An 18,226-nucleotide genomic window follows, 5' to 3' on the forward strand; every position below is an offset into this window, starting at 1 on the left:
CTTCAAGTACTTTATAAGTTTAATCACTTACCAACCCCCCACAAAGCTTGCAATTCTTTTACACCTCTAATGCTTACAATAAAAAACAACGTAGTTTCCGATTATATATAATTATATATGTATCTTTATAATGGGTAAAGGCATGCATTTAAAATGTAAGATCTTAAGCTAAACTTTTAGAACGCGGCCAAGTTAAAACGATAGAACGTGTCATTACGAAAACATTTTTTCGCGGAAGCAATCTTGTTTCTTTTAGCATTTTAAAGAGAGATGATTTTTTAAAACCGTACAACGGTTTTAACGTTATAATATGAAAATAGCTAGGGGCGACAGACATGACTTAAAGCTAGAGGGCCGTTTCGCCCGGATACTCCTCGGGAGAAGTAATAAGAAGCTTTTTGGTGCGCGAGTGCTCCTCCTGGAGGTTCTCCATGTTCTCCTTGTTATCCGCATCAAGGTTGGTAATCAATGTAGATTTCAAGGGCGTGCCCGCCGATCGCTTTCTACCGTTGCTGTTGCCAAAGGGTGAGGCCAAAGTGGGCTCATTCCCGTCCAGGCAGTAGAGGAGGCTGGGACTCAGATCAGACTCGTCCAAGTCGTCGATGTCCTGCGTTGTGCTGGCTCCACCAAAGTCATCCGAGCGACTGGCAAACGACAAGTCCGTCGGACTGGCGGTTAGCACACTGCGTGTTAGCAAGTATTCCCTGGGGAAAAAAAAAATTAAGTGTAAGGACCTTTGCCATACCAGACCTCCCATCCACACTCACTTAAAATCACTCGACAAGGCATTCGAGGGCTTTGAGTCTTCGTTGCTGGTGCTGCTGCTTGTGGTGCGCTGTCTGGAGTTAAAGAGGGCAAAACTCTGCTGCTGCCCAATGATATCAGCATATCCTCCAAGAGAAGTCGCATCCTCACTGTGCAGCGAAGGCGGTTCCAGCTGCTTCGTGGGTGTGCCTCCAATCGAATCCTGCTCCTCTTGCTCGGCAAAGCTCAGGTTCAGCTGCTTGTCGCCATTGCCAGCCAAGGCGGTCAGCAGCATCACGGGTTTTCGGGAGCGGGGAGTCATAATAGATTCCTAAAAAAAGGTCAACAAAATGTTATAATTACACCAAGAAGGGAGCACTTAATTTAGATAGTGATGTTTTCTACGATTTGATTACGATTTGTCTTATCATGTTGACAGTAAACTAAAGCAGTTCATGGGCTTTTCTCGTACCTGCATCGCCTTGGGCATGCGTTGGGTGGACTTGGTGATGGGCGACATGGAACGCCGGCCCATGTGGAGAGCAGGTGTGCTCGTGATGAGATCCATGTTGCGGTAGACGCTGCTCTGAAGGATCTGCTGATAGCCCAGATTCATAGGGGGCAGTTCATTGGAGCTGCCATTATTCTCCGACAGCGTATCGTCGTCCTCCTCGTCCACCTCACCATGATGGACGTCCTCTTCATCGCTGTCATCCACATCCTCTAGCAGTGGTGCATCCGCTGCAGATGGGCAGTGCTTGCCCTCTTCGCCACTGGGACGCCTTCTCAACGTGGCCGAGACACTGCGCACCAGCCGTTTAGTCGTCTCCGGCGTGCTGAACGGGAATCTGAGATTACCCATGCTGACGCCCTTCATCAACTTGCGTGTTATCGATCTGCCCATGTGGTGGCTGCTCGCTGCCATGGTGCTGCGGCCCTCTACAATGGGCGTTAGTGCACCGTCGTCCTCCTCCTCGGCGTCCACCTGCGGCAGGATACTGGAGAGATTAGGCTCCGACTTGTAACGCGAAGATTGCTGGACCGGGGTGGAGGGATTCGAGTACTCCTCAACCTCTAGCAGTCGGTGCTCGTCCCAGGCCACACTCTTCTTGTCAATTAGCTGCTTGGCAACCGCTGACATAATCTTCAATGGTGTGACACAGCAATCGGCATTGATCTCATCCAGATCCTGGCCGGGAACAACAGCAATTCTGCACGAAGGCGATTCCTTGGATTGCTGACGACTAACTGGAGCAGAGATGCTACCGCTGGCCGGACAGCTGGAACTGCTGTCCGAGGACGAGGACTCGATCTTGAGGGACGCTGATGAGATGGATTTCTGAAGCTGATGCCGGGGGTTAGTGGCCAGGGTGACGCTGGTGATGGTCGATGAGGTGGGAGTGGGTGGCGTGGGGCTCTGGAAAAGCACCCGCATCTTGGGCGGTTTCACATGCGACATGTTTGGCGTCTGGGGCGATGACCATGCGATGGATGAGAAGACATGCGGTTAGTCAAGAATCACAAAAGGTATGCATAGCCCGAATACAGGACTTACCTCGGGTCCTCCAGCCATATGGAAGCTAGGAGGCACTCTCTTCGGAGTGCGTGACATGAGACTCTTGTGGAAAATGTGCTTCTTAATGGAATCGCCCAAAGACTTGGCACTCCGAGTGGCCTCGTTGTTCTTCAGTCGATTCATTACCACCAGCTGCAACGGTGTGCCTAATCAAATAAAATTGAAGAAAATGTAATATTCATTCTTTATTACTTAGTTTTAAGTATATTCAGATTATTTAGTTATTAAAAGACTTCTGCCAGCTATGTCCAATCACTTTTGCAATAATCAGCAGAAGTATTCAAATCATACGACCCAGTATTTAGGGCCTTAAAAGCTCTCTTGTAAATATAAATTAATTTACCCTGCCCGTTTTGTTTGTTGAACTGCTTGATCAGTCGTCGCTTCTTGGAGGACTCCGGCATGCTCTGGATGTGGGCATAGAGCTGCGCCAGCTCCGTATCCGTATTATTCGTATTGGTGGCCGCTGCAGTGGCGGCGCGGTCTACGAAAGTGTACACCGTGTTGACCGTCGAGACGTCCGAGATGGACTCGTCGAGCGTTTGTTCCGGCGACATGGTTTTCTTTCGTTTGCGCTCGAGAAAGTACGCCCGGATGTCAGTAGACAGCTTGCCGGGCACCTCGAAGATGTCAAGTCCGCGGACGATCATGTAGGTCACGATGCTGGCCATCTTCTTGGCCTGGTAGTGCAGCACCTCCGGCGGCAGTTGCCTGGGGCAGATCAGATGAGGCGTAAACAAAGTGGCCAAGTTCTCGGCGCTCATTTTGTTGCTCTTCTCGTGCTGGGCAACGGCGTGCAGCATTTCGATGATGTGCTGCAGGAGTTCGCGATGTTCTTCGGGCAAAAGCAGGAGCAGTAGCTGCACCGAGTTGAGCAGGTGACGCTGTCGCTCGGCGGTGGCTGCCACTTGACCATTGAGCGCCTGGCAGAGCGGGGCTATCTGGAGGTGGGCTGGATAGTGGGCGTCTGTAAGTAGGGGTTCTGGCAGCTCCGAAAGGAAACCCTTGAAAACGGTAGCGCAGTCGTGGGCCGAGAAGCCAGCCTGTTCCAAGTTCAGTGGTTTGTCGTGCTGGATGTGCATCCGAAGTTCGTTTTGCCGGGACACGGCTCCGCCCTTGCGGAACAGTCCCTCCTGGGTGAGATCTACATTATGTAAGAATATTATTTGAAAAACCTTCATTATGGGATGTCTTTATGTACATACTCTTCTCCAGCATGAGGAACTCCTTGAGCTCTTGCAGATGCATCAGGAATCCAGGATCAATTTGCTGCTGCAGTGTCTCTGTGGGACTATTGCCCACGGATTTGCTGCCAGAGCCGGCGGCACAGGATGTGGCAGCGGCTGCACCGTGGCCCAGGCGATGTTTTTTGGACAGGCGGTTCCACTTCTTCAGCTTGCCCTTGTCCTCGTAGACGATCTCGTGGCAGGGGAGATCGAACCTGTGAAGGGGAGTTTTTTAATAATAATGATATGCAGGTACCCATATGATCCTCTTACTCATCCGTATTCAGCTCCAGTTCAAAGGACAAGTGCATGCGCACCAGGGATTTGTACTTTTCGTAATTGCAGCGGCGCATGCGCGTGGCCAGATCGCGATCCCTGAAGTCATTTAGGTTCGCATGGTCCGTGTCCATGGTGCTTGCCTTGTAAGCCGTCGTCACTACCGAGTGAACACTGTATTTACCCACGAGCAACCACAACAACGACTCACAGCGAATATATGAAAACAACAACAACAATGCTGGGAAGGACAATGACAAGTTCGATTGGGAAACCCGAAGGTTACTCCTTTCACTTCCGCCTGTGGTGATTTTGTTGCTAGAAATGTATAATCCTCGAAGGTTTGTTGCCCGAGCACGTAACTCAGCATTTATCACATTTATCGCGTATTTTAACTGCTGAAATTGAAAATTAAACGAGACGCCACCGAACTAGTGATGTTCATAAAACATCGATGCGGACATCGATGTTTTTTCCGATATCTACAAGCTGATCTGGTAGCACACTAGATTGTTAATTTATACCTTTTTTAACCGCCTTCGGTCGCCCTCCAATACTCTTAGACAGATTACAACATTTATAATTAAGATTTTCACTTAATACACCTGTGGCGGAGATTCTGTTTTCAAAGGTGAAAAATTGAGTAGAGCGCTGCCAGACCGAAGGGTTTTTAACTGTTAAAGAATTTGACATGCTTTCTTATTTACTTTTTACATATATATGAACTTTCTTTTATTTACAACATATTAATTAAGGCACAAATTAAGTAAAACATGAACCTTTAAACTTAATATTAGCGTTGCCAGACTTTCAAGGGCAGACATAAAAACAGTGCTGGAAAGGACTGGAGCTTTTGGCAAAACTGTTGTTTGATCGCGCTTTTTACAATTACATTACTCTATAAAATTGTATTAAAATGGTGCTTATTATGCGTGTTTCGCCGCCCGAACACGGCCTTCTGTATACGGCCAACAACATCAAGCTCAAACTGGGTGACAAGGTGGTGGGGGAGGGCACGATTTACATAGCCCAAAAGTGAGTGCTGCAGACCTTTGCCGGCGTCTGCAATTGTTGTTTCCTGATAGCTAGACCTAAGCAACCGATATTTTTCGCTTTTAGTACGCTATCCTGGCAGCCAACTGACCAGCCGGAGGGCATATCCATCGAGTGGAAGCAGGTGAGCCTGCACGGCATCTCCTCGAACCCGAGAAAGTGCATATACTTCATGTTGGATCACAAAGTGGAGTGGAACGGCGTCTACGGAGATCCTCCGCAGCCGGCGGTTAATGGCCAGAATGGCGGGGGTCCAGACGCCGACGTGGACGAAGGAAATGGGAGCGATGAGCACGAGGACGACGATAATTTCGAGGACGCCGTGGACGAGCAGTTCGAGGAGGTCACAGAGTGCTGGCTGCTGCCGGACGACATCCACACCGTGGACACCATGTACAGCGCCATGACCACTTGCCAGGCACTGCATCCGGATTCGGCGGACAGCGACTCGGAGGACAGCGATCCCATGCAGGACGCCGGTGGCTTGAACGACGAGGCCATGGAGGAGGATGACGCCCTGACGCTGGGACGGAACGGCGTGCAGAATCTCAGCCTGGACGACGATGATGAGAGATTTGAGGACGCCGACGAGTGAATAAGCATCACCTATTTATATACCGACATCCCTTTTTTACCAGACTAAGTGTACGAATTGTAAAGATACATATGTATTGGATTAGATTTTGAAGAACTAAATAAAACGCTGTAAGCGCGACTAAAAACTAAGGGCTTTCCTTGGCGTTTTCCTTGTTCCGAGCGATTTCCGCCTCCAAATCATGTTCGGTGATAGGCTGCGACAACTGTGGAATGAAAATAGGTCATTATGGATATTCTAGGCGGCTAGAGTAACGTACAGCTTGGGCCACATCGGCCAGGAGGAGCGCCTGTCGGTAGGCATCGCCATTGGAGGGCACTTTGTCGTAGTTCCAGTAGGTAAAGTCCCCGAAAACACCTGTAAGACGCAGCTGCCTGTCGGAGGATTCGCTAATGGGCTTCTCCGTTTCCTGGAGAACCAGTCCGCGGTATCCTTCGGGCACTTTCAGCTGCTCCCCCACCAAAGGGTATCCGCGTAGAGCGTTTGTCAGGATTCCACTACCAAATTCGGTTGCTTCCCTTGTGTAGTTGTTGAAGTATTGCTCCACATTCGCCTCGCCATCGCCGTCTATTTTAGCCGGCAAGTAGTGTAGGTCCAATTGCTTGCTCTTGGCCAGGTTCTTGCCATTAAAATCCAGCGTTATAGACATTATTTCTTTGATTTAGCGCAAAAATAAAAAATAAAAATAAAAGGTAAACAGAAAGGCCGCCAAAATGCTTTTGTTTGTATGGAACAGTGTTGGTTCGAGTCACGGCTATCAAAATGTGTGTTTGGAATAAATTGGTGTGTTTCGTAAAATGTTTGGTATATTTCAATAAGGCCCCATAATATTTATATTATGGGTATTCCCTAATCTTTTAACAGTCCAAGCATCCTCAATTATTGAAAAGTCAATAAAAGGTGGTTTCTGTATTATTTTTAAGCAGCTTTAATTTGTTGTCATATTATCGGAACTAAAAACATGTGCTACAAATTTAGGTAATACTCTATATTAGGGGACTCACTGAAATTCGCGAAAAAATTATCCTCGATGGACCGCGATTTTTTAAGAATTTACGTGCAAAAAGAAAAGACATGGTTCTCTTGTAATTGAATTTCAAAGTTCCCGGTTTTTCTATAAAAAGCCCGGGTTTTCATATTTTCAATCAAAGTAATTATTCTTTAATAAGTAGTTATAAAATTAATTAAATTTTGGGGTGAGGGGGTGAGTCCCCTAATCTAGAGTGTTACCCAAATGTATATTATTATTATTATTATAAATAAAAAAAATTAATTTATTCCTCAATAATAAAATAATAATATTTATTTATTTATTTATATTCTGGTTTTGAGTCAATTGCAAATTGCCACCGACCACTTACTCTAGCTATAGCTACTGGGCCTTAAGCTAGGGGGAAGATATTTACATATTTTCAGCAAAATTGTATTTATTTAAAGTTATTTACAAAATTTATATATTATTATATAAGCGTATGGCCTTGGTAAAATCATTGGCACGGACGATATTGATGGATAATAACTATAATAAAAATCATTGCGGCTGCATAAAATACATTGTCTTATAATGTCAGTGGTGTAGTTTGATTTTTTCTAGCACATTTTTTGTCAATGATTTATTTGGCCTAAAAGGACAGACAATAGTTGTTTTCGACTTAGGTTTTTTAAATGGCAGCTATTGACAGTTTCGTCATGTCTTTTTAATGAAATTAGGTAAAAACTCTGGTTTTCAGCGAATCAGTATGGAGCAGGTGATAAACCGATGACCGTCGGGTCTGTTTTTCAGCGCGGTACTCAGATGAGCTAAGGAAATACCAGAAAAAATACCAGATTTCTCAAGTGAATTTTCGATGAACGCCGTTAGCCGCAGCCTAAAGAATAAGAAATTTAATCTTTGGCGGTGTTCGTGCAAAGGTGTGGAAACTAAAAATTAAAAATGGAAGGAAAACCCCAAAATCGGATACAGGAGGTCAGTGCAGATGAAAAAGGACGCCAAATCTAAACTGTTGCCATTTATTGTCGGATTTCACCGACAGGTAGTAATACCACAAATAATAATAATACATTCGCAGAATAGTTGAGGTGCTGGAGGAGATCCGCTAGGGAATCCCCGTGTGAAGAAACATGTCGAGTGGGACTTCGCTCCCTACATGGACATCGTGCCGGGCGCGTCCTCGCAAAGAAAGTAAGATCTGGCCAAAAGGAATTGGTTACGTTGTACTCATAGAAGTATATTTTTAGCAGAACCACCAACTAGCTACTTGGCAGCTTATGCGGAGCTGGAGGACGCGCTGGCTTCTATAGGGAGGAGGAAAATAGGGCGCCCGCTAAGGATCAGTTGGGGAAGCCATATCCAGCCATTGGCAGGATGCTGGGCGACTTTCTGCAGCATCAGCGGATCAACCCCGCTCCCAATTCCTTAAGGTCCACTATGCCCATTGGGTCTCGGAGCTGGACTGCGGTGGCGCGGGAAAGATGGCGAAGCATCCGTGGGACTAATTTACATAAATAAAAACATTTGTGGAACACCCCATTAACTTTTATTTAAATTTCTTTGTGTACCAGCAGACTCCTCCTTCTTAAATTTCTCCAATTGATTTCTTTTCCGTTTGGCAACAAGCCCAGCCGCTTAACAGTAAGACCATGCTACATGCATTGCGGGTGAACTTTGAAAACTTCGGTCACACTACAAATAATAAGATTTTTCGACTAGTGAAACTTAGCCGATCTGAGTACTAGGCTTAAAGCAATACCCTAGTTGATTTTTCAGTGTGTACAGTGAGTACTTTATTCGCGTATTCTAAAAATATAAAATCAGTATATTTTTAGAGCTATGGTTTTATCCCAGTCGTAAATGACAGCATTCCAGCACGCGTTCTTTCATTATGAAATGGCATCAAAAAGGTGTTCCGGAAGTGATGAGTCTGTCCATTCTTTTTACACGGGTGCGGGACAAAAAAGAATGCACCCGTTGCATGCTTCTGGAAGCATATATCTGGAATGCACCTGGAAGTAACAAACTAAACACATTCTGGGTGTACTCTTTTTTAATGCACCTGGAAGCAACATACTAAACACATTCTGGGTGTATTATTTTTTAATGCACCTGGAAGCAACATACTAAACTCCTTCTGGGTGTATGCACCTGTAACATGTACCCAGGACTGCACCTAGAAGCATTCAAAAACGAAATATCTGGAAGTTTTCCCCAGGAATACATAAAACTGGATTTCAATTTCATATTTATTTTCATTTCAATATTCAAAAACGCAACTAATTTTTAATCGGAGTAACTCCCCTTCTGTACGGTGCTTTGGTGCTTCCTTCTTGTTTATGTACTTTTGTCATTTACGCAGTTCAGTCCTTGGTGTGCCCATTAATTTTTTGCGATTCTGAAAAATATAAAGCAAATATACATTACAAATATACAATATGTTTATATTGTATGTACAATTTACATACAAATAGTTATTATTTTATTTGTTTAATATGTTTTTAGTTTGAATGTTCAGTATACATGTACTGTGTTATTTTATTGTGTTCATATTGAACTAAATTATCTACACTTTACTTACCTGTGAAAATATTGATGTAAAATTGGTGGCAGAAAGCAACAAACTTTTTCAAAACACGTGGCACGAACTTCACTTTTCAGAACTAAAAATGCAACTGACGAGAAATGCAAGAGGCAAGAAAAACCGCTCGCTTCCTTGCATGTTCCCTTTTGTCTTTATTATTTGTTTGTCAAGAGAACAGTTCCGAAAAAAGACGATTGTAAAAAAATGGGCATCGGCAACCTTAGGGTTTGAGTTTGGTTTTTTTACATTCCCACTAAAATGCACCTGGATGCACTATATTGAAATACACCCAGAAGGCACCGCAATAGAATGCACCCAGCACGCACATTTGCCTTGCAAAATTTGCATGCGTGCTGTTTTGCGTAAAAAAGGTACGACCCAGAACTATGTTTTTTTAAAACACGTTCCGCAACTTACGACTGGGATTTTACGTTATCTCTGCGGTCATACTATTTTCGCTATTATTTGTAGAGCATTATAACGGTCACACTTTCCAACTGTTTTTTGTCCCGTTCGTTTGCGCACTTGTTTTTTCTCTCTCTTCCATTCTCCATCTTGCATCTCGCTTTTTTACTGACACTTACGCTGAGGCTATCTCCCTTTTTTACTGACACTTACGTTGGCTTACGTTTTGCTGACACTTGGGAAGCATCTTGCATCTCGCTTTTTTACTGACACTTACGCTGAGGCTGTCTCCCTTTTTCACTGACACTTACGTTCGGCCGACACTTACGTTTTCTTACGTCCCGCTCCGAGAATTCCTGCTCTCTGTTTTGTTTTGTTTTTGTTTTGGTTTTTTTTGAATTGGCTCTTCTCCGAGAATTCCTGCTGTTTTGTTTTGAATTTTTGAATTGGAGAATGATTTTTTTGATGAGCCGAATTTCGAGCAATTTTCGAGCAATAAGAAGTCTCTTGGACTGATGACGAAGCACCCGGCGGAAGCGCGAATGGATGGAGGACCTGCTGGATGGACGCAAGGAGGATCTCTTGGGACACAGGCGGAGACAGGCAGCAAGTGGGACTTTTTGTCGACACATCTTTCTCAGACACCCAGAAGAGCCTCCCCCAGAGACCCTAGAGAGATCCTACAAATCCAGCGAAACCAGTGCTCCAACTGATGGCCAATAAAATTGATTGAGGACAACGCCGACGAGGTGTTCAAGAAAATCAACCTGAATGGGAAAATGGAAGACATATTCAGTGTACCCATGCTACAAAACACACAGCTCTTCGTGGACGCGGCGACCTTCCTTTAAGTTCCCAGGACCAGGACCAGGACACCGGAGAAGATGCTGCCATCCGTTAAAGACGAGTCCATGTCGTTTATTTCGAAATCTGTGATAGAGGGATAGGGCACACAATATGTGACTTGCGAAGAGCTCGAGAACCAATCCATTCTTGATCTCGAAAATTGGGAGACGCAGGCTTTTGCGGACTTCGAGAAGGATAATCAAGTTAAGGAAAAATATTCCAGCAAGGGTGAATTCTGTGTGTCGATTGTTCAGCGTCATGTCCCATTTGCAATCGATGGATGGATCGAGAAATCCTGAAACTGTTTCTGGAATCTTTGCTGAAGGATAATTGTAAAATGTATACTACTAAGTATACTAAGAAAATGTTCAAAAAATTTAAATAAATAAGCGTAAAAATAAGCATAAAAATTAAGAGGGACTTCCAAAAAAGCGAAACAAAAACTGTCCGGTCTACCGTACTTTCCTTTGGGAATGATGGGGGGTTGGTGTCTCCCGAAACAGTTGTTGCTTACTTTCTTCCTACTTTTTACTTTACTGTAAAGAGAGAAAATCTCATTCGACACTCTCTCGTAAAAGTACCACAATCGCTCGCAAAGCAAAATGTGGCCATACCGATATCAAATATACCATATATATACCGCCTCAGTTGGATGAGGCATTCACGTGAAAATATCCGACCGTGGCGGGTTAGTTTTGCTCGAATTGCTCGAATTGTTCTTGACGTAAGTGAAAATGGTTTTAAGTCGAGGTAGTAAATCGCCGTGGCTGTGTATTATGTAAAGTGGAGTGGGCCTGGTATAGCTGCGCGTGAGCCTTTGCAGGCATATCAAAACCTTTTTGGAGCACAGCTCTCCTGCCTTCAGTGTGGGTGTATGGGAATGTGCGGTGGTCAGTGACTCTTTGTGTGTGTGTGTGAGAGTGGGGCTTCCGTGTCGCAAGCGGAAAACAAATGGGAATTGAGTTCTCTGTTTGAGTCATTCCAGTAACAAACAATGAGCGTCATGCGTTGTCCATCGAATTACTGTTTAATTTGATTACCGGGCATCGTCGGTGTACGCTTCCAATCGCCAATCACATCTGTGTGGGGGCCTCAAATATAGACATGGCGTAATGGAACGGAGATGCTTCTCCGGCCGCGCTGCGCTGTGTGCTAATTAATTAATTGCTCATACTTGACCTGGACACTAAACAGACGCTGTTGAAATCGACAATATGTGCTCTCCCAGAAGAAATGGGCGAAAATAGTGCGTGTTTGGTTTACGTTACGTGAGCCCCTCGCTGTGATTGTGTTGGTGGGGAGCATTTCCGTGTGCGAGAGTATGCGACCAGCAGTGTTGTTGGAAAGTACCTAGATGGGTGTACCTAGGCGAAACAGTTGGGTACTTTTCCCAGTCACTCCTACTGGGCCATCAAGCATTTCTTGTTATGTATAAGTTTGTACAAATGGTAGCCCAATAACATGCAGCCTTCCAAGAATATCAAAATATCTAATTTCTTATCTATCTCATGGATGTTTTTCGGCAGCATGACTCAGGTTTATTCTTCTTGAAAACCAACAAATCTTTAATCTAAACGTAGGTACTCAGAACTAGTACCCTCCACAGCACTGTTCGGGCAGAGTTTCTCTCGGTAGCGCAGTTCATTTGGCTTAATTTCTCTTTATTTACTCTCGGTTCACACAGATCAGGTTTTGTTCGCTGCTCGTTGGTGCAGCTGCATTCTTTCTCGCTCCCACCCCTGCCCCTAAAGGCCCCTGGAAACCCCAGCGAACCCCTGCACCTGTGCGTTCTCGAGGTGCGAGCGAGAGGCACTTGCCACGCTTGACTTGCAGCAGGTCTGCAAGCGACGCGGAAATGCCACGGGAAGGCACAGCCATAGCCGCCGATAGCCACCAGTTCCAGTCCCGATAAGGCGACGATAGGCAGAGCAGACAGCTAGCTGGAAAGCCAGATAGCGACGGGGGAGCGGAATTATTTATTATTCAAATTCTGAATGGAATGACGATGTGATGGGCTCGTGCTCGTGTACGCGGCGACACTTTTTGCTGTCAATATGCTTCCTGCAAGTGGTGAGTACTCCGAATGGGCTCATTACGATTCCCAATCTGTAATCTCCATCTCCCTATCGACCCGCAGATAACGATTATCGAGCGCCAGGTATTCGACTTCCTCGGGTACATGTGGGCGCCCATCCTGGTGAACTTTTTCCACATTCTGTTCATCATATTCGGGTTCTACGGCGCCTACCACTTCCGCGTTAAATACATCATCACCGTAAGTGGCCTGATTACCATATCTCTGCGATAACCCCAATTTATTTTGTGTGCCCGCCTGCAGTATCTAATATGGAACTTCCTGTGGATCGGCTGGAACGCCTTCCTAATTTGCTTCTACTTGAATGTGGGGCAGTTGAACAGGGTAAGTCAATGCACGTCGAAATCGACTTGGACAGCTACTTGATCACGCGAAATGCTCCTCCACAGGACAGTAACCTGCTCAACCTGGGTACTGGCAGCGTCTCCTGGTTCGAGGCGAACGGATACGGCTGCAAGCCCACCTACAACATGACCGCGGACGATCCGATCCGGCCGGAGCGCGTGGAGGGCTGCCTGCTGGACTACGAGCTGGTGGAGATCACCCACTCGGGGGTGCAGTGCGCCCTGGCGGTGAGTGCCCGTCTGGCTCAAGTGCCTGAATTGTGTTAATTGTCTCGCCCACCCTACAGCTGCTCGGCATATTCGGTGCGATTCTTATCAGTTGCATATTTCTTGACGAGGACGACAGATGTAAGTGGCGCTTTCTGAATTCGAACCATGCTCGTTTGTCACAAACCCCACTAACCGGGATCGGTCATTGCTAACCCCTTCTCATTCCTCATAATCTCTCACTTTCGGGTCTCACTGTGCACTGTGTCTATGGTAAATGTTTCCCATCCCCTCTTAACCTGCATTATTTCCCCTATGTGTAATGAATGTTTATGTGAAGTTACGAAGCGACATCGAGAAGTCGAAGACGATTGTTATTGTTAGTGTCAAATACATCAAGTTGTCGATATGTAAGCTCAAGGCTCCCCACCCAAAACCCGCACCCTGGAATGCGATTGTACCCACATAAAATTACTGTTTTTTGATTTAAACGTATATGGTATCCCATATTAACAATTGTGCCGTGTCCATGTGAACTGTGAGCAACTTTACATATGCCTTTAAAAACATTATACTTACATGCCATATACTCGTATTGTAATCCATGTTATGTCTAAGTCATTCATTCTTAATCAAGAAAACAACAACATTGTATTTGCCTTTCGTCAGCGACACTGTGCAGCTTAAAACAAAGTAGAACGCCATCTGGGTGCTCCGAAAAGCATTGAATTTTAGTATATATAGTGATGGGAATCGGAATCAGTAATGGGAAAGTTCGTGAAAGTCAAACAATCTCAAGTTTATTTGACCGATAGCTAAGTGATAGCTAAACACTCAAAATACACACACATTTATTTACACTTTACACAAATAGCACCGAAGTATATCACTTGCCAGAGACTTGACCTTTATTTAGTTCAAAACTTGTGGCTGCTGCACAGTGTCCTGCGATACCCGATGTATTCTTCTGGTTATTGTTAAAGCATCTTAATCAATTTCTGGTTTGCAGTCGATTTCATGAACGGCGACGCGAAGAGTCCACAGCACACCGTGGTGCACCCAATGTACGTGAGCTATACAAGTATACCCACAACATCCGCAAGCGCCACCATGCAATCAAACAAGCATCTGCAACTGCAGCAGCAGCAGCCGCAGCAGAACTCACTGAAACTCTATCATCATCAGCAACAACAGCAACCCAAACTACACCACTTCAACAAGAACTACCAGTTGAGCGGCAGCAACAATAATACACTCAACAATAATCTCCACCAGCGCGCGCCTTCGCTGCTGCCGCCAGACACAACAAATAACCACAGCGCATCATTCCAACCCCACAGTCACCCCTCGACCAACCATCTAACCCAGCGCACGGGCGGCGAGGGGAGCAACTGCAGCAGCTTGCGCCGCCACCGGCACAACCATTCCAAGGCCCCGGTCAGCCCCAGTCCCATGTCCCCCCAGACCACGCCCTCGCTCTCGTACGCCTCGCTACAGAACTCCAATCCCTATCTGGCCGGCAACTCGCTGAGCAACAGCAACTACAGCATCTTCCAGAGCCCCGACTCGCTCCAGGGCAGCTCCCATTTCGCCCGCATCCACCACAAGCCCAAGCCGCCCAAGTCCGGCCTTCCTGTCTCGGGTGGACTAGATCCGAGTCCTGGCATGGGATTATCCTCGCCCATCCGTCCGCTCGAACGCCTGTCGCGCAACCTCGAGGAGGACGAGGACAACTTCTCGCTGCAGCAGTTCGCTCCGGGCGACAACGGTGTGACCTACGTCCCCTTCCAGAGTCCCACTCCGAACAGCCTCTTCCTGGGCGAGAACAACAACGCCCAGCCTCACCTCGTCTTCAACTCCAACTCTCGCTCAAGTCCCAACAACAACGCCTATCCCTACGACCAGAACGGGCTGCCCTCTCCCCTTCGCCTGGGGTCAAACCCAAAGGCACGGCGGCCCGCGCATATTCCGCTGCCGACGGTGCCCATGCACAGCTGCTTGGAGATGCAGGATGACGAGGATGCAGACGGCGAGTCCGAGCTAGATCACGATCATATGCTGACGCCGCCACCTCCGCCAATAGTGCGGCCTCACATCCATCAGCGCTTGGGCCAGGCGCCCTATCTCGATCTCTCGCCGGAAGTGGCCGAGCGGTATGCGATTCCCAGCAAGCTAGGATCCGGGCCAGCCGTTCAGGTGCCCCTGCCCCTCCCCGTCCCACATGGATCGCCCATGGTGCGTCGAAGCAATCGCCGGCCCAGGCCTCCGATTCCCGTGAACTTCTGCGACCAGATTCGCGCTCCTCCACCCGGATACGTGGTGCGCGCCCAGAGCGACGATCGCCTGGTGGAGCAGGCGGAAGCTGAGGCTGCTCCGCACGTGAATCGTCGGAGTGGTCGAAGTGCTAACGGCCAAAAGTCCCGTCCCCGCTCCTTCTGCAACTCGATAGTGGGCGTGCAGGCCTAGATTTAAGTACGTCCCGCTGCACTTGCTCCCCCTCTCTCTCTTAATCAAGCTCTCTGCCTTGGCAAGAGGCCTGTTACTAACTCTACCAGGATCACTCGATCCCCATACACAACCCTTCATACATATACATAGGTGTTGCTGTTTCTTTGTTGTGCCTAACCAGCCGGCTACCCTGGCTAAGATCAGGGCCTAACATTAGCTTCCCATGCGTGCGTTTAACGATTCGGATGATGCCTTGCAGAGCTGACTTCTATTATGTAAAACTAAGTAATCATTCACATACGTGCATACAGTAGAAACTTTCCCCGAATTGTGATAGAAGCGTGGAAAGTCGCGACAGAGTGCAAGCCTAACAATTTTATGTTGATCTGTGATAGCTGAAAACAAACATGAACGACAAACGATTATTTAAAAAACGAAAATGTCACAAAAATCATTATCAAGAAAAGGATATGAAAATTTGTTGAGAATGCAAGCGAGATAAATGAAATTTAGCGCCAATTGCAACCAGATGCCTTGGATGAATGACGGAATAGAGATTAGAGTATACAAGATATATATACTGATGTTATGTGCGGGAGAGCGCAGCCTCCCCAAGAGTTGCCTTTTGTTGTTTAACTAAAATAACTGAAATACGATATACACATATTACCATTAATTACGAAATGTACTACGATGCAAACGTTAGTTGTCGAACACAAACAAGAAGTTGCCTATTGATTTAAGTGCAAGATTCGTTATACAAACGCAAACAAAAGTAACCATACAAATTTATAGATCTGTTAAGTCTAGTTTTAAGCTTGAGGCCACACAAATGCATTAGCAGAGCAGATCCAAATCCATGTAGCGTAGTCAATATTTACTGTTTAGATAGATCCCCGATCTTGATCTTTAGCCATGCGAATTGCGCTGACTAGTGCCAATTCCCGACGAGATTCGAGGCGTTTTCAATAAAATGTTCATTTACACCAAACTACGGGTACTCTCTGTCTGTCTCGGAAGCCTTCGTAGCCGATCCATCTATCCTCCTAAGTTGTTCTCTCACTGGTAGCTGGCTTTCTGTAGCATTTGTGGCTCTAACCAACCGCTAACTCTCGACTCTCTCCGAACGTAGCTAATCCAACTTGTTTAACAGCTCCAATCACAAAAGCACACTCAAAGCTAACACGAGGTAACTTTGAACATTTTATCCGTGGCCTAACGGTCTTGCCGATCTCGTACTGATCCAATCTTGTTCTCCCCGGCGCAGTGAAGCATATTAGCAAGCAGTCCAAGCACCGCCAGTCGCTCTACTCGATCGAATTCGGCAGCAGCAGCGACACTATCCGGCATGGCGGCCACTCTATGGGACTGGGGCTGGGCGATTCCCGAGGCGACCAGGATGGCGGCGAGCTGAGTCCCAAGCCGATGACACCGCGGCGCGTCAAGAGACGGTCGGTCATGGCGCGCGGCACGCAAGGGAGGCAGTCGAGTGGAGGCGGAAGCAGCACCAGACGTTCGCATCACGGCTCCAGCGGCACCTTAAGATCAAAGCACGGACACGGCGGACATGGTGGCGGAGCAGACAGCAGTAGCGGAAGCTATGTGCGGAGCAGCACTCGGAGCTCCCGCCGAAAGTATCACCAGAACCCGGTGACCAAGATCATCGACCAGCAGCTGCAGCAACAACAGCAGCAGCAGCCTCACCTGGGTTCCTTTCACCGACAAGACAAACTATCGCTGACCGCCTCCAACCTGCACTCACTCAACAATGACATAGTGAACAACACCAACGCGCCCGGCAGCCAGCTGGGCAGTCTGGGTAAGAGCAACCGGCACTACTACCACAGCTATCGCAAGAACATTCCGCTGGACCCAATTTACTACAACACGAACGGGCAGGGAGTGCTGGAGGAGCCGAGTTCGCCAACTCTTCCGCCGCCACCACCTCTGCCATCTGTTGCAGCCGCATCCAGCCTGCAGGTGGGCGGAGGAGGCCACTACAATCCCAGTTACCAACACTCCACCACCCACCTGAACGACGTGGGCCACGTGCCCGATGAGCTTTACAACAATCGGCCGCCCTCGGTGCGCTCCAGTTACTCGAATTTCCACGGCTCGCGGCCACTCTCCACCACCTACGGAAATGCCGCAGGCGAGAACGTGTTCGCCGGACTGAACGGGGCCAGTTCCACTCCGCCGCAGGCTCCATGTACGCCGCCCCTCTACCAGCAGCATCCAATACACCTGCAGCAGCAACACCAGCAGCAGCAATATCTTCCGCCGCCGCCAATGGACCCGGCGCCTGCCTACGTCAGCGCCATGTCCTTCTCCAAACGGACTGCCTCGAGGGAAAGCATCCGCTCGATGGCCTTTCTGAACAACGGTCCGCCCGCCTACAATCTCAACTACCACACGCCGCCCGACTCGGAGACGACGATGTGAAACGGCTCTGTGTCGTGGAATTTGCCGAGTCCGTCCTTCGCCTTCATCCTCGCCCATCGATCTTCACCCGCATGGATCTCGGAATCTTACAAAATCTTCATCATGGCCATCTTCACCTGTCCAATCATATTTATTCTTGTGCAACAAGCCACGCCCATAGCCCTGCAGGGGAGCCCACTTCGCGCTTTAACCACTTGGATAGTTCATACTTAATCCGTAATTTAACGATATGTGTAGTGCTTAATGTATACCTAAGTTTCTGTCGTATTACCAAAGTGCCTTTGTAAATAAACATTTAAAGTATTTGAAGAGTTGGTTTACATAAAAATAGTTCACTCTAAAAATCGCATAAAAATAATAATGTTGGGGGATAAATACAATGTGCTTTAAAGGC

At 47.1% G+C, this 18,226-nt stretch overlaps 4 protein-coding genes across 7 annotated transcripts; 2 read left to right on the plus strand and 2 right to left on the minus strand.

Annotated features, from left to right (window-relative positions):
* Positions 1-94: 94 nt before the first annotated feature.
* On the minus strand, positions 95-4,097 carry RhoGAP54D (Rho GTPase activating protein at 54D). The gene is made up of 7 exons (XM_065863049.2): positions 3,820-4,097; positions 3,526-3,761; positions 2,664-3,464; positions 2,300-2,466; positions 1,217-2,212; positions 768-1,075; positions 95-704 (listed from the first exon to the last, which is right to left on the minus strand). The coding sequence occupies exons 1-7, from the start codon at positions 3,954-3,956 to the stop codon at positions 347-349; spliced, it is 3,003 nt and encodes a 1,000-aa protein (XP_065719121.2). The 5' UTR covers positions 3,957-4,097; the 3' UTR covers positions 95-346.
* A 552-nt stretch (positions 4,098-4,649) lies between these two features.
* Positions 4,650-5,601, plus strand: icln (chloride nucleotide-sensitive channel icln). Its single transcript, XM_017072348.4, has 2 exons — positions 4,650-4,857; positions 4,942-5,601. Exons 1-2 carry the CDS (start codon positions 4,739-4,741, stop codon positions 5,468-5,470), a joined length of 648 nt encoding a protein of 215 aa, XP_016927837.1. The 5' UTR covers positions 4,650-4,738; the 3' UTR covers positions 5,471-5,601.
* On the minus strand, positions 5,522-6,212 carry LOC108008489 (ribonuclease H2 subunit C). The gene is made up of 2 exons (XM_017072349.4): positions 5,730-6,212; positions 5,522-5,675 (listed from the first exon to the last, which is right to left on the minus strand). The coding sequence occupies exons 1-2, from the start codon at positions 6,117-6,119 to the stop codon at positions 5,598-5,600; spliced, it is 468 nt and encodes a 155-aa protein (XP_016927838.1). The 5' UTR covers positions 6,120-6,212; the 3' UTR covers positions 5,522-5,597.
* A 5,934-nt stretch (positions 6,213-12,146) lies between these two features.
* Positions 12,147-18,141, plus strand: NKAIN (Sodium/potassium-transporting ATPase subunit beta-1-interacting protein). 4 transcript variants are annotated; one of them, XM_070994841.1, is made up of 7 exons: positions 12,147-12,366; positions 12,434-12,571; positions 12,635-12,715; positions 12,781-12,963; positions 13,023-13,083; positions 13,952-14,006; positions 16,658-16,908. In XM_070994841.1, exons 1-7 carry the CDS (start codon positions 12,307-12,309, stop codon positions 16,668-16,670), a joined length of 591 nt encoding a protein of 196 aa, XP_070850942.1. In that variant the 5' UTR covers positions 12,147-12,306; the 3' UTR covers positions 16,671-16,908. The 4 variants fall into 4 exon arrangements, with proteins under 4 accessions (XP_070850942.1, XP_070850941.1, XP_065719056.2 ...); XM_070994840.1 differs by lacking the exon at positions 13,952-14,006 and having other exon boundaries at positions 16,658-18,141; XM_065862984.2 differs by lacking the exons at positions 12,147-12,366; positions 12,434-12,571; positions 12,635-12,715 and having other exon boundaries at positions 12,795-12,963; positions 16,658-18,141.
* Positions 18,142-18,226: the final 85 nt, after the last annotated feature.

This window comes from Drosophila suzukii, chromosome 2R, assembly GCF_043229965.1.
Source record: "Drosophila suzukii chromosome 2R, CBGP_Dsuzu_IsoJpt1.0, whole genome shotgun sequence".
Lineage (NCBI taxonomy): Eukaryota > Metazoa > Arthropoda > Insecta > Diptera > Drosophilidae > Drosophila > Drosophila suzukii.